The sequence below is a fragment of the Accipiter gentilis genome, chromosome 30 (genome assembly GCF_929443795.1).
Source record: "Accipiter gentilis chromosome 30, bAccGen1.1, whole genome shotgun sequence".
Taxonomy (NCBI): domain Eukaryota; kingdom Metazoa; phylum Chordata; class Aves; order Accipitriformes; family Accipitridae; genus Astur; species Astur gentilis.
In genome coordinates, this window is record NC_064909.1 from 332,430 (window position 1) to 348,696 (window position 16,267).

A 16,267-nucleotide genomic window follows, 5' to 3' on the forward strand; every position below is an offset into this window, starting at 1 on the left:
GAGAAGCCTGGGGGCGAGATTCAGACAGTGCAAATTCCACTTCAGCTGGGAGTTAGGTGGAATTTGGGTATCTAAAGCCTCTGGGAGCAATGTCAAATCACTTACTCTCCCACATCACCTAATCCAGGACAAACTGAGAAATCAGCTTCCAGTCTGGACTGCAAAGCTCTAGACCCCTAGTTGAGTCTATCTTCGGGGCACATGGGTTTAACCAAATAAATACCTGGCTGCCACCCAGGTTTGGCTGTGAAATAGAAGTTATAAAGGCATATATGCCCCCCATGGGCTGCAACTGCCCTGCTTCCCAGGAGAGACCTGGATCACTAGGTAATGCGAAAGGCACAGCCAGGGTCCAGCATGTAGCTCCTCTTGGAGCATAGGGAAAAGTTCTGCAAGGGTCTTTTCCCTCCACAAAATACTTCTGATCCAACTCTTCTCTCAGCCTATGTCTTGTCTCTATTCAACCTGCAACTTGGACAGACACAGCAAATAGCTGCCAGCAAGGCTGCCCTCCACATGTCCTTACTACAGTCCCTACATTCTGACAGAACTGACCTGGGATGCCTTTGGAAAGACTGGCTCTTCTGGGTGAAAAGCAGTATGGGCCAAACATCTCCCCTGGGCTAGTTGCAGCCGTCAGGAGAAAGGGCCAGATGCACTGCCCAGATCACAGTTTAAAGGGCATGAAATTAGTGCAAGGGAGAAAAAGGGGAGAACTCCAGCCAGCCACTTGCTCTGTGCACACAGAGCAGGTGCCAGCTTGCAGTCCCTAGCACAGGTCCATCTGGCTCTGCCTCCCCCTCCCTAAACATCCTTTGCCTCCCTGATTGTCAGCAGCAGGTCTGTGCAGAGCTGCATACATCAGTCCAGCAGGAACCCATTTTTTAATCCTCCACTTGAATCGCCTGCTGCTGCCCTTCTCCTGCTCCGTGTGTGCTCTTCTACCATGCGACTCTGGTATCTTCTTCCCTCCACCCCCTCCTTCTGATCATGCTGGCCCAGTGCTCCAGCTTAATATTGCTGCGGTGCAGTTAACAAAGCAGAGGCAGGCACAGAGGACAGTGAAATACTGGCCACCTTATTAGAGATGCCGAAGCCTCAGTGGAGGATCTCACGCAAAAAGCTCATTCATCACCAGGCTCGGGATGCTGCCAGTGGGGCCAGAACAAGAGCACAGCACAATGCACAGCCTCATCTCTGCCTTTACCTCCTTCCATTTCCAAAAATCAGAGGAAGGGGATGGGAAGGGAAAAAACCAACCCAACCCACAGTTTCTACCGGCTGGCTGTGAATACCACACAGGCTGCAGACAGGAGAATGTTCTTGCAGAACTGGTTCACTAAAAACACCTTACAAAGGGCAGAATCAACCCCATGTGGGATGTAGGTATTCACATGCATGGTGTGCAACCCGTCCCCTTCCCCTGTCACTTGTAAGCAGTATTAGCAACCAAGGGAGAGCACACTCACATGCTCATATGTACCTAGTCATCAAGCCTCCAGGACCTGCAAACTAGATCTGCCCTTTCTCATTCCTCACTGTCACATTCTATTGGTAGGTATTGTCTGCCCAGTCCTCCATCTTATCATCTGAGCTGGATCGTGACGCTTAGAGAGTGCTTGTCCCACTGTGACCAGCCAAGCCAGCTCATGGTCCAGAAACAGATGCTAAGAGCCTCAGAGAGAAAAGCAAGATGCCACACTACACCTGCCCTCTGCTTCCATCCCAGCTGGGACACTGTCACAGCAAAGGGGTCCAAATTATGACACTACCACATTAACATCTTCTGTTTACATAGGCTATTAAAGGAAAAAAGGATGTTGTTTTCAGACTGAATGATGTTTAAGCTAGGTACATATCAGCTAACAGACATAATCAAGCCAAAGAATATTAATAAACATATCCGTCAGTAGTTAATGTTGCAGTCCTGCTCAACAAACTACACCACAAATTCACGAGAACATGATAACCTACCTGTGCTAGGGCTTGGTATGACCTGCATAGCCACACATGTGGTCTCATGACCAGCTGCAGGTTAAGCAGCTGTGCAAGCTTGTTTGGGGGAGAAATTAGAAAACCCATTTCATCTCCAAGCCCCAGGGAATTGTTGCAAACACCAGCTAGAAAAACATACATTAAAATCATGCAGATTCCCCAACAAGCTGATTGGAGCAAAGGAACTGCTCTGCAGGCGTCCAGCTTCCCAGCATTGCTATTCACTCCTGCCACTCTCTCCTTACTTGTCCTCCTTCTTCAGCAGCTTCTCAGCTCAGAGCACAAGCACCAGCTTTGCTTTCCAGTATCTCCCCTACAAATCCTTTCCACACATGCTCAACTCTCTCTCCCTTTTTTCTGAGCCTCATTCCAATTCCTCCGGCTGCTCCTTCCTGCAGCACAAATGAGATCGGGGTGGCTGCCCGCACTCCCACTCCATTCTCACCAGCTAACCGCAGATGTGGGCAGCTGGGAAAGCTCCCAGCTCCCATCCCCAGCCACACCAGCCTCTCCGAAGGGAGAGGAGATGGCAGACAGGCAGGCTGGTGTGGCACAGCAGCCTTGCACACAGGCTGCCTCCCTCTGTCAGGCTCTTCCTCGCTCCCTGTACAGCTCTGCAGAGGAGCACAACGGACAAATGCTGTCTTTGGCACGCGTGCTGATAGGGTGTTCCCCTCTGCCCCAGCCCTCCTCTCTCATCTGTGAGTGTCAGGACACTCTGGAGAGCAAACGTGCATGGGACCAGGAGCCATGGGGAAGCCTGGTGGTGCAGGAAGCATGGGTATCTCAAGAAGGTCTGAAAGAAGCACGGGGTTGATAACGTGGACAAAATAATCTTCAACTGTCCATGCAGCTGGTGGGCTGCACTCTTCAAGCAACCAGCAATCAAGGCGGTCTTCAAAGCTCAGTGCCCTGGCAGTAGTAGGTTTGAGGGCCATCCATTTCTCTCATGTGCGCAGGAGAACAGTCAGTCTCAGCCAAGAGACCTCTGCTTATTCATTTTATGAATGTACCACATCCCATCTTAAAAGCCATTCCTGTTTGGCCTGCTTGTCCTGCTGGACAGCTGTTCCAGAGCCTTACCACCCTAATGTTCTCATTTCCAGCCTGAATTTATTCACAAGCAGCTTGCGCCCAGTTCATCCTGTGCCAATATTGTCCTTTAGTTTAAATGGCTCTTTTCCCTCCCTGCTACTTGACCCCCTGATGTTTTTATAGACAGCAATCACACCACACCTCAGCCTTTGCTTTGCTAGGCTAAACAAGCTGAGCAGTCTGTGCCTCCTCTTGTAATAGACTCTCACTTTCCCTGATCTACTCTAATCCATTTGCTGGAGTTTGGTATCCCAGCCCTGCATATAGGATGCAGTAGTACTTCACTTTGCCTGGAAGTACCTTAGGCTTCACCTAGGAGTACGTTTGCCCTTTCTTACACCTGCATCTTACCAGCAGCTCCTTGAAGTCAACTCACCCACATTGTTCCTCCACTTCAGCCATTTCCCAGTGATGAGCTCCCAGCCTGTAGCAGATCTCTCTGACAGCACTCTCTGCATGCCTGACCTTGCATTTGTACCACAGCATTTCATCCCACCTGAACCACTCTAATAGTTTTCCATCTTTCAGATCTTCCTTATGATATCCTGATCCTTCACTGAGGTGGCATTGCTTCCCAACCTGGTGTCAGCTGCAGAAAAATTCAGCAGCACAATCCTAATAGGGGATTCTGATCCAACTAGCTGGTATCAGCCATGGGGAAGATGCCTGCGCACTCTGGAAAAGCCATTTGGGTAAGTTTTGGATAGTGGAGAAATTTGGTTTGGGTATGAAGACAGTCACTGTGATGTTTCTTTATAATCTCTCATCAAACTTCCTGTGCCTGTCAGATTGGATTAAAACATTTTCCTGGGTTAGTACTTCATCACCACCTTGGATGGAAATGATGTCAAGCATTAACAGCATCAATTAAAGGGCTAGGGTAAGTTTAAGCTTGGATTTATTTAATTTTCTTTGCTTGATAACCATTACTCATTAGGGGTTTCCAGAGCAAATAATCACACTGCAAACATAAAGTTGGCATTTGCCAGACAAGCACACCAGTGAACTGAAATTCATGTCTGTGTTGTTCATCAGTCAAGCACACAGGTTCAGATCCTGGGGTTAAGCAAGCATGGATGTCCAACGCAAATCCATTATTTGGTCTAAATGAGGAGTCCTGGAAGCTTTTAATCCTAAATTGTCCTTATCAGGAGGCTCCCTTTCTGGGCTGAAACATCCCCAGCTCCAAAGAGAGAAGCAACTGCAACCTTCAGTAGCTACCGAGGACACCTGGAACCATCTAAGGCAGGAGACAGTCTCTCTCTCTCTTCCTCTCGTATACGCAATCAGCTGCCCGTCCTCATTAGGTGCCAAGAGCAGCAGTTTACAGCTTCCCAGAGAAGCCAAATAGGTTCTGTCATGAATTACTGTAAGTGCTTGTTCTACACTCTTCAATAATGTCTTTCATTAGGGGCTGATCAGAAAGCAATATGTATTTTATTAGCATATGTTCCCTGGTCTAAGAAGAGCAGACCTAATCTTCACTTTGTCAGGGAGATAGTCAAAGTAAAAGCCTTAACTGAGGCACAGCATGACTGGCAACTTCATGAGCCATGGGCTTATTGGGGCATCACATGGCTGCACGTCCTGAGGAGGGGGAGCCCAGAAGTTGGAAAAGAAAAGGAAGTAAACTAGCACCTGAATTTGGTGATGGGTGGGAAGAGAGATCCATACACTCCCCCGTCTGTGCAAGGAGCCTATGTTGGTGTCAGTGTGGTTGGTACTGAGCTAGACAGGTTACATGTATGTCTAACTATGCTTGTTATCTCTCTCCTACTGTCTCACAGCCATATCTTCGATCCTGAAAGCACATGCCATCCTTCTGTTCAGACTGGAAGCTCTATACTGCTGCTGCAAGATCTTACCTGTACTTGACAATGCAATCACCAATCTGTCTGCAGCATGGGCATAACCTGAAAAAGGGACAATATCCTTCATGTTGATCCACAGCCCATCCTGCAGACAGCAATGATTCCAGTCTTTTTTGAGCCTCACATCTGAAAATTGGTACTGCTTGGTGCCTTACTGGATCCAACTTTATACCCATCTCTAATCTCAGTGAGTACGGTTTCCTCTTCTACCCATTTCCTTGCCCTGGACACAACTGCCTGCAGCCAGACCCATGTACACGTCTATGCACCATGCTGCCAGAACTTCTGGCTCCAAGAAGAAAAAGCAATCTGGCTCTGCATAGCTCAAGTTTGCCCAGCTGCAGTTAGGTTGAGCTCTGAGCCATTTTGTCTATAATATGGTTGTAACTTACCAAGGGAGATGTGCTCCACCAACAGCAGTTGCCATCTCCCAGGCTTCTTTTCTTGGATTGTCTACAGACCCTGGCCTGGCAGAGCCCTCTGTTAGGGCACTTTTACCCTTCAAAACAACAATTAATAAGGGAAGGGGCTATTGCTTACTGGAGCAGAAACAGCCTTTGTGTGGGACTCTGGACTTCCCAGTCTGGTACATGTAACGAAGGTATACAGGTAAGTATAATTCCAGAGCCTATAGGCCACCTCTAACTCGACTGCACTTGCAGTCCTGTCTCTATTAAGGAAGAGGCAGGCAGAACAGCATATGCAGGGAGAGCCATAAAGCCCTTCACATTGCTCCATGCTGCCTGCACTGGCAGCATGACCGCGTACATTTAATTTCTTTATGAAACACAGCTATCTAGTACCTATTCCTTTCTGCTTGTCATTAGCTATGGGAGAGACTACATCTCTCTTCCAAACCCTTCCTCCTTCACACACTCTCCCCTCTTATCTCCAACATGTTCTAGGAAGTGAAAGCCAGGAAAAAAACACCCCAGAACAGGAACAAAACCAAAAAAAGAAATAGAAACAAAAGAAACAAGAGGTGGAAAATAGGAGGGGGAACAGGGAAGGGGAAGAAGGTGCCTGAAGAAAAGACTCTGAAACAGTAGGAGGAACATTGGCTGACTACTGAAAAAAACAGACGAGCAGAATAAACAGGAGGAAGCTGCATCACAGCTTATCAATAGGGATTCTCAGAGAGACTCAGTAACTAGCATGTACCCCTTGAAGCCACCAAAGGAGTGTGGGTAAGAGATGCACACAAAGGACTCACTTTGATACCTGGAAAGCGTTTTTCATCCTGTGCTCAGCTTTGTAAAACACAAGCCAACAGACTGCTGGATACGAACAAGCACGATGGTGTGAAAACAACATCTCAAGCTTGCAAGGCTGATATGAGGGGTATATTGGTTTGGGGAATGTGATTATCTCTTCTCTCACATTCTCCTTACCCTGAATGAGCACTGAACAGTGGTGTTAGGAGCTAGAGATAGATGAGATTTTTGCTACTAGATGTGCTTTAAGATCATGTGAGCCTTTCCAGCGAGATTATTTGTACTGTTTTTCTCAGGCACTGTAACTATTCCAAACACAACTAAGAGTGGGAAAACTGTTCGCAATTATTCCCTTGTACTAGGCAAGCTAAACAATATCCTGCTTTCTCTCCTGCATAATCAAGTACTTGAATTGCGTTAGGAGCAGTACTTACGAAAAGTGAATGCTAAGACAAAATCTCTGCTGTGAGGCACCTTATGAATGGCAAGCCACTTTGTAAAACTTTCAGCTACCCTGTTTTGAAGAGGTTACCTTATTTACTTTGGATAATCAGAGAAGAGAAACGGTACCAGGAGATTGAGGCATAACTAACCTGCCACCGCTCATATTACCAATTTTCCCAACTAACTGATTACAAGTGATCTGTGGACCAGGGATAACCAGCTCAAGAAAACCATGAATCATACTGAAGAGCAATTTGTGAATCCAAAAAGACAGAGTTAGACTAATTCATTAGTTAGGCATTGTTTGCTAAGTTCTTGTGGGCAAAGGGAAGTCTCAATAGCAGCATTGGAAGATGTTAGGCAGACCTAAGGGGGAAACCTCATCCCATGGCTCCCAGCCATTTTGGCTGAACTCACCTGACCCTTCAGCACTGGTCAGGCCTGTGTCGAGTTTCCCTGGCCAGCCTTGTAGAAATCACTCTGATCCTCTGGCTAACAGGGCTAACAACAACCATGGCTGGGCAGACACCTTTGCCTGCAGTGAGCAATGGCCAGGAGAAAACTCCCTTCTCTTGCACTGGGTGGAGGCTCTGCTGTTGCCAATTTAGCCCGTAAAGAATACATATACTAAAAGTGGAAAAAGCTCCTTGTTTCTCACCCCCACCAAACATCCAGCTTCCTGAAGTCTTCCCTTACAGCGGAGGTAGAGAGGACCTTGTTCTAGCAGCTGGTCTCATTGATATATCATCCCCTGTGACAGATTGCTAGAGACAAAAAGAGACACAGCTCAACGTGCTGCCAGCTGCAGTGACTGACGTTGTGTCCCATTTTCAGGCAGCAGAGAGCACAGCTGAGGCAGGATCCTGCCCTCTTCGCTCCCAAACATTTGTGGCAAAGTTGCTGCTTTACCCCCAGGTCCTGCACAGCAATCTCATTAAGCTTCAAGCACAGCTTGTCCATCAAATGCTATTGATCAGCCAGCTCTCCTTCCACCAGCACGTGGCTGCCACTCAATCACACTGCACGTTCCAAACCTCTCCTCCTTTTGCAGCCTAAAAAAGCAGTGTCACCTCTCCCTTCTCTTGCTTTCCCTAGCTTTGCATCAAAATAGCTGTTGGAACTGTCTGCCAAGCACACCTCCTATTGACACACTGGCTTCTTTCTGCATCCTTTTCCACCTCCCTCAGGCTGAGTTCTGCACAGCATCACATACTCCACTAGCACAACTGAAGGCAATTGACTTGAGAGCACAAATGTAATCTGCCTATTCTCACTGCCTAAACAAAAGTTGAAATAAATAAAAAAAAGAGAGCATCAGTGGGGCAGATGGGAGAGTTAGAGCTGAAAAAAACACCTTTTCCCACTACAGAGGATGGCTCAGCAGGTAGGTGGAATTGCATTGATTTGACGTTGTCCTATATGACAGCAGCCTGTAATCAGACATCAAACTGGCAGCCAAGGGAGGCAAAAAAGAAGACAGGACTAAAGAAGCTTTCCATCAGATATGACTTACAAGCCATCCTACAACAGAATGTCTGCTTTGAGATTCAGTCCTAGGCAAACACTAAGGCCAAGTCACTGCAGTCCCTAGTCCTAACACCAGTGAGACAGGACCAGTGCAGCCTCTATCAAGTGAAGTGATGAACAGTAAAGGGATGTGCCATTTGTCACACCCCACAAGTGTTGTGATCCGTGCGGCATCTTGCGTGCAGCCAGGGCCATCATCTGCTGCATTATGAGAAGTCACACTTCCTTCCTCACTGCAGCCAGCTGGGACTGCGATGCTCTAGCAAGGGAGGAAGAAAGGAAAAGGGACTTGCACATCCTTGTTCCATGTGCCCTGTCTGTGCCCCACACTGGGACATCAGACTAGCCTGTCCAGTTAAGCAGCCCTTCAGCAGGAGGATTTCTCAGTGGATGTGGCACCACAAGCCCTTTCCCTTTTTCCAGGTAACACCAGGCCAATGCCCCACAGGTCACATTTTATCCAGAGCAGGATGGGGCCCTCCCTACTTTACAAGCCACAGCTCCACCCTTTAAGCTTTTCATCTTGTAGTATGAAAAGGACTTAGGAGGACAGCTCTGACTGTTTTTTAGCTAAGCTATCCTAAAACCTCACTGTATCACCTTTTCAGCTTCTGCAGCATTCCTCAGCTGAAAACAGCACCACAGCAATAGTGGGGGAATGCATGTGATGGGGCCACTGGGGGCATGGTGCCCCAGAGAGCCTCGGGATGAAGGCTATGGACCCAGGCCTGTCAGCCTTGGTGATGGCAGCATTGCCCAGACAGTATGTAATCCCCTGGAGCCAGCAGCTTCAATGTTACCCCCTTTGTAAAGTGAGTTCGGCCATCCCTGCCTGCCTTGCATGGAGCTTCCTTCTTTCCTAGCCCTCAGTCCCCAAGGTGCAGCCCTCAGGCAACCCCCGGAGGTGCCAGCTGCTCAGTTTACTAAGAAGTTTTGCCTGAAGCCACGGCTGCAGCTACGGAAGAAAAGAGCTTTTGTTCACCTCCCATAGCACAGGACTGAAGGCAAGCACTGGCTGCAAGGGCCACCACACACTTGAGTACATTGCCTTTCTGCATTCATAGCCTTTCCTAACCTGGGACCCAGTAAACAAAGAGGTTTATAATATCTAGAGGCAGAGAAAGCAATACTGCATGTGTCTGTCTTGGGTTTATACTCTTCTCCAGGCTCTGGCTGCTGGTGAAGGTGAGAAGAGACAAGCTTTTGGCCTGGATGTTCTCACTCCTGATGAGTACAGGACTGGGTAGATTAGCTTGCCGTGGAAGTTTTTTCTACCCTGGCTGCCCAGACTAGCTGTTTATTTTATCACAGGGTTGCTTGCAAGCACTTCAGGACATGGCTTAATGGGCATGGTTGATGGTTGGACTCAATGATCTTAAAGGTCTTTTCCAACCTAAATGACTCTATGATTGGAAGATGCATCCAATGTCACTAGGCTGGTTCCTCATGGGCCAAGGGCCGCACATATGGGTTCACCAAGACATGGTGGTGCATGAATGGGGGAAGCACAGTGGTGCAAGTTAACAGGATTTTCAACTAAACATTTATGTAAAAGACTATGAGATGGTGCACTACTTGGTCATCCTCCCTTTGGAGTAATATCACCCCTGCTTAGTGTGTGAGGAGAGCAAGAGATGCCCCTGCCTGGGTCTGTGTGCCCTTCGAGGGGCATCTGGCTCCATGCACTAATGAAGCCAAAGACAGACAGCAGTTGACAGACGCTACTGAAGTGGGCTCGGAGGAGAGCAGAGGAACAACTCAGAGGCAGAAATGAAGCGATACAGATCTGCAGCCCATGGGCCTCTGCATAAAACTTCTCCTGCTGCATTGCGATGGACATCAGTGCAGTTAACCTTCCGCTCTAATCACAATCATTAAATTCCTGCTAATACCCCTGTCCCATGTCTGTCCAAACAGCTCTGTTATCTGTCACCTCCCCACACGGTGAGCCCGGCTCCCCACTGCCACAGCTCTCATTAATGCTGCTCTGTCTGGCTGATGAGGCAAGTGGCAGCTGGCTCCGGAGCCCAGATGAGTTTTGTAGCCAGCAGGGGATGTTTATCCAACATGGAGGGGATGAAAGTACAAACAAAGAGAGATCATACAATTACTCAGGCATTACACAGGGCCAGTCTCATTAAAGACAGTCTCCCTGACAGGAATTAATCTGAAGTGACAACCTAGTGAGCTAATTTAGCAAATGGGTCTGGCGCTTGGCCTGGTGCAAATTTCAGGGGTCTGTCTGGCAGGTAGAGCTGCGCCTGCTCTGAGGAAAGGAAAGGCAGGAATGTGTTAAGCTGGACCCATTCTGGCCTGAGCCTGTGTATCAGAAGGTACAGAGGAGACGGCAGCCTCAGGTCTCCTTGAGGGGCACAATGAAGATTAAAATTCCCTACTGCAGCAATACCTTCTCCTTCCTCTTTCTCTTGCAGCCTCAGGTCACAGATGGGTTCCAGCTCACTAAGTACACAGTAATTCTGCCACTATCCTCTGTAATCGTAACCACCAGCCCAACTCAGATCTTTCCTCCAGGATGCAACCTGCTTGCAATATTAGATGGCTTTTCATTTCTCTTTAATGTTAGAGTAGAGCTCTGGGAGGGGATAAAATACACAGAGAGAAACAAGCAACTTAAAAGGCTTTTTATTTTTTAAGCAGAGATCTGGTTTGGGGAGGCTGCTTTGGATCCCCAAGCAATGAAAAACATTTTCAGTTGGAGCACAGTGCCTCAGTGCCTTTCTATGCTACAAGAACACATGGAAGAAAAAAAGCTGACCAAACAAACAGCTCAAAAGCCTCATCGCATCTGCCCACAATCAAACCACCTAAGACTGTGAACTCACGAAGTTCACTGGCTAAGGTGAAGTAAGGTGGTCAGCATTTGGATCAGTTGCCTTGGAGCAAGAAAGGAAAAGGTCCCAAGACATCAGGACAGATGTCTGTGAGGCCCCTGCCATTCCTCCATGGGGTTGTTTTCCCCTCTGAATTGCCACTCAACAAAATGCCACTGCCTAAGCCCACCTGAACGATGCACTCTGGGAATTAACAGCCTATTTGCAGAGACATACAACAGAGGCTTTACAAGAAGCTTGCTCCACATTTCTATGGTACGTGCTTTGCCTGGGTCGGTGGCTCCAAGCTGTCAGGCTGTTTATTTGGTTTTAATTGAAAGTTAATTCTTATTCTACTGGAACTGGTACGTCTGCTGCTCCGCTCAGCCTGCTCTGCAGTGTCAGGAACAATCCGTTCCTGTGGAAATGCACCTGCCTGTCTTTCTGGGAGCCCTCATGCATTGCTTACAAAACAAAATTCCCCCAGACTGCTTCCAATCCCCCCCAGGAATGCCCAACCAGCCCTCGGAAGCTGTTGAACAGGAAGAGTTGGAGGAGCCACAGCACCAGCCAATTAATAAGCAGAACTTTTACTCTCACCCAGCCCCATTTTCAGCAGCTGCAGCAAGCAAATTTAATTCAAGGGTTCCCAGGTGCCTTGCAAAGCATCCTGCTACTTGGGGATCTTCACATTACATATCCAAGAGCTCTTCAAGCAAACCAGGGAGATTGAAATGAAAACCAGCAAACCATTTTACAACCAGTGGGCATCCCGGCTGGTTACCCTTTGGATTCCAGTTCAGCAATAGTTAACCCTCCCTGCAGAGAGCCCCTCATCACCTCAAGACGGCAGGCTGCTGCTGCCACATTCGTTCATCCTTAAGATGCTGAAAAGCACCTGCCATGACCACAGAGGCTGGGGAGCTCCCAGGGCTGGAGGAGAAGGTGGGCTGGCTGGCTGGTTACCCAGCCAGCTTTCATCAGCTTGATGTTCACAACGAATCAGTCAAGGCCCGTTTTATCTGAGGAGAATATTCCACTTCAATCCTAGCTCTCTAGGAGGATTTTTGTGCCATCAGAGCCAGTGCCTGGAAGTCAGTGTATCCAGTGAGGAGAGTGCACAGGCAAACAGCAGCTCCTCATTCAGGCAGACAAATCCCCTTTCTTAAGAGCTCTCCAGTCAGCAATACTTTTAAGCTTTTGAGCTTTTCACAGTTATATTCAGTAACGTTACTATGTTCTGAGGTCCAGTGATAGAACAACAGGATACAAAGCTTAGCCCAGGTGCCCCAGCACGGAGAAGAAGGTGCGACAAAGCAGCAAAGCCTGAGTAAGATAGAAGAGGGTGATGGCACAAGGGAAAGAGTGAAAGATCAGGAGGTGTCACAAGGCTGCTTGGAGCCTAAGTGAGACATCACGGGGAAAACACCAGGAAGGCAGGACAGGAACACAGAGGCATCTCTGGGAAATGGCAGGTTGGAAACAAGACGGGATGTGATCCTCTGGGACAAGGAAATGAAAAGGGCTCAGTGAAAACTCAGTATGGCACATGGAGGCAGAGACCTCACCAAGAAATGCAAGTGTCTTCATTGAAGGAGGGCCAGGAGGAGGCAATATCATTAAAGTCTTTTCCAGAGTGTTTCCTGCTTGTGCTTGACAGAAGTGGGAAAAAAATCTCCCCTGCTTCCTCCTCTCTCCCTTATTCAGACCCAGGCCACCACAATGGCACCTGTAGCCATTTCTAAGAGCCTGCCCATACACAAGACCAGGCTACAGCAGGGCCATGGTATAACACTCCTCTACAACACACCACTCAATAGTCACAACTATGTGGTGATGCTGCAAAAGAAACACTAACAGCAGTAACTGATGGGGTATGAACAAAACCGGGGTGGTTAAATTTGCTTGGGCACTCAGCTGTCATAACTTAAAGCAGAAATGTGATTTTCCCTTTTCTTGATCCCTTTCAGTAGGAGCTTGATGAGGAACAGATCCAGGATTACTTCTAGGCACTGTGCAAAAGAAAAAAACCCTCAACATCACTGGAGAAGGATAAAAATCACAAATTAGTTCATTGAGTTGCAGTGCTGATAATAGTGAAACTTGGCTAAGAGGGAAGGGGTACTATGACAAACTGCCTTCATTATTAGAGGCTCCCCTGTGTCCTGTATTATTATTAAGCGCTGACAACATGCTCCACACGGTTTGAGTAACAAACAAAGGCTGTCCCACCCCAGAGAGCTCGCAATCAAACGAGACATAAAACTGGAGCCTACTGTGCAGAACTAGAGGAAAGAGACACTTGGATCTTTTTCATTATTTTGTTTTCTATCTACAGTAATCTAACTTTTCCTTTCAAAATGCATTTGCTTCCAAGCTACCACTGAATGGCAATAACTACCAATTTTAAGTGTCCCTGTTTTTAAAAACTGTTGAATGCAGGCACTTTGCTGAGTGTGGATGAAAATACCTGGCAATCCTGCTAGGTTAACGTGCTCTTTAAAAACATGACTCTTTTTCCCTAACCTTCTCCAACCAGTGATCTCTTCAGATTTCCCTCAGTTCTCCCTCCCCCTCTCCCCAGGTATGATTTCTCTCCAGACTCAGAAACCTTGAAACCTACTTCTCTTCCCCTGCAGAGTTTATATAGTCCAAATAGCTTCATTACTGTGACAGTATGAAAGCCCTTCTGCAACACAAACAGCCATTGACCTCTTCCTGCAGTTCCTGCCTAGAGAGCTCTTCAGCTTATTCCCTTTATTTCATACAAGTGAGGAGGATAGAATTCCACTCGCTTGAGTCTTTGGCCTATAAAATCTACAATACCTACTAATGACTGTGGGGTTTTGTTCACATTAAAACCCCGAGCCATGGACAGTGCCATGGGAGGCAGCAGGGCTTTGAAAGCCCTTGATCATACCCAACACCAGACGTAAAAACCAATACTGAGCTGTGCACTTGGCCTGTCTCTTCCATTCAGTGGGGAAAGTGCAAGACCATCAGGATGTGGCAACTTCATCACCTTCAGCTCTTAATCAGCAAGGAGACATTGCTGTAACTGCCTCCTGAGAGGTTCTCTTCCCTAGGGCATGCACTGAGGCTCCAGAAGAGGAGACCTTACCTGACGGACTTCCAGGCGATACTTCAGGATGGGATCCACAGCATTGGGCTCCTTCTGTGTCCACTGCAAGACGTAAGAGTAATTCTTGGATTGCTTCTGGCTCAAGGTGGGGTTGGGAGTGTCATAGTAAAACTCTGGGCTGTAAGCTTTTGCTGGAGAGGAAAAAAAAAAAAAAAAGAGGGAGGAAAGTAAAAGAGTGGGATCAAGGGGAACATAAATTACAAAGAGAGGTGGTGAGAGTGGAACAGCTCCGTTCACCCAGCTGATTCACTTGCCTTTGACGTGATGGACACCCTTACTATTGTAGCTAGTGTTGCACTGACATACCATCATTTTCTGTGAACCACTACTGCTTTCACAGCCTAAACTACTGGGAGGGTTAGCAGCCCTGCAACACCAGTGGGGCGTGGACACCGGAGAAGGTGGGAACAACTTCAGTTCTCCAGCTGGAACCAGTGCTAATCTTTTCTCTCTTGCTTTGATTAAGGTAACAGCTTTAAACTGGCATTTCTCCTGTTTCATCTGCTGCTTTACAGAGTCTCCTGCTAACAAACCCTGAGAAAGATCATTTGGCCAGTAGGTCATAGGAAAAGTGTTATTTATCACACAGGGACCATGGCATTAAAAAGAAGACCTTGCTCCTTCTGCATCTCCCCTGCCTTGGCATCACAGTGCTCCAGCCTCTTTGTAAAATGACACTCAACATGGCAGCAAAGGGGATGCTGACCTCAGCCTGGGTAAAAACAGCAGGAGCTTTTGCAGGGGCAGATATGTCTTTTCTAAATCAACATCTCCCCTTAAGAACAGAGGGCAGCAGGAGGAAGGGAAACACAGGAGAAATGGTGTACCAGAGAGAAACCAGATACTTCAAAGAAGGGATTTCCAATCATTTCCCCAGCTGCTGCTGTCCTGAACTACTACCAAACAGGATTTGAAGGCTACAGGATTTGAAGGCTACTGCCGTGCAGCCCAGAGGCTGGTGGACTAACACACCAGGCCCAGAAGCAACTCAAAGTCTTACCCACAATTGGTTTTACCCTATTTGAAACTACCTTTGTGTGACCCTATGCACTTCAATTTTTGGCAGGTCCTGTCCTGGGCCAGGCAGGAGTTGGACCTGAACCAAAACTCTCCTTTCTGGCTTCAGGTCAAATCTGGACCTGCACAGACCAGAAAGATGCCTGGCCAGCAAGGGATGCTGGAGAGCAGAACAGGCATAAACACCATCACATCAGGAAGTCTGCTGCACCTTTCCACTTGAATCACACACACCGCCATTCTGTGTGGTTATAGTTAAGCTTTAAAGGATTCAATGTTTATTTTTTATGAACTGATGGATAATATTGATGTTTATTTCCAAGTCTTTTTTTTCTTATTATTTTTATTGACTTGAATTTTTGCACAAGCAAGAAGTTCAGAGCCACCTCAGAGACTAATTGCTGCTTATTCAACTTGTATTGACTGTGGAAGTCAAGCTTCATAATAGATTCCAAAATAAAATCAGAACTGATGATAATCGTCACCTTGCATGATATTAATTCCTCATTAATCGACTCCAAGATGGAAACGGAAGCTAAAAAAACCCCCCTTCTAGTAGCACATCAGGATACTTCTGGAACTTCCTTTCTGGAAACTTCTACCATTGCTAGAAAGTTTTGTCTTTTGTTTACAGCTGATGGGAAGAGCTGAAGGTTATTCACTCCATCTTTCAGGGCTTTTCTGTGCTTGTAGCTAGTGGGAGTCCGGGTGGTGACCAGTATGGGCTGCTCTGATAACTTGCTCAAGGGGAGTGCGTTGGATGTCTTGCTATCCTTCCAAAATTTCTCAGAAAGCTAATCTCTTCTCCATAGAAGAAACTAATCCCATCCTGAGCAGATTTATGTATTCCATTTCCAGTGCATCTGAACACCTCACAGTCACAAATGAGTCACTGCCTCCCTGTCAGATAGGAAGGTTTATGGTCCTACTTTCACAGAGAAGAAACAGAAACAAAAAGAGACTGTGTCATTGCCTCACACAGGAAGGCCATGGCTGATAGGAATTAAAACTCCAGTGGTCCTGAGCCCAAGCGCAGCAGTCTAGCCACTGGATTATTTTCCACGTTACTCTACAGGCTCAGAAGGTCTAATTGATTTGGAACTGTCCAGGACACAGGCAGGGATGTCTAGA

General features: G+C 47.3%; 1 protein-coding gene across 4 annotated transcripts in view; it reads right to left on the bottom strand.

Moving 5' to 3' along the window:
• The window catches only part of MDGA1 (MAM domain containing glycosylphosphatidylinositol anchor 1), a 156,240-nt gene that overhangs the window by 40,126 nt on the left and 99,847 nt on the right, over nucleotides 1–16,267 (bottom strand). For all 4 annotated transcript variants that reach the window (XM_049833814.1, XM_049833813.1, XM_049833812.1 and 1 more), the window contains one exon: nucleotides 14,099–14,250. In XM_049833814.1, coding sequence (XP_049689771.1) covers nucleotides 14,099–14,250 — 152 coding nt within the window. The remainder of the gene's footprint in view (nucleotides 1–14,098; nucleotides 14,251–16,267) is intronic.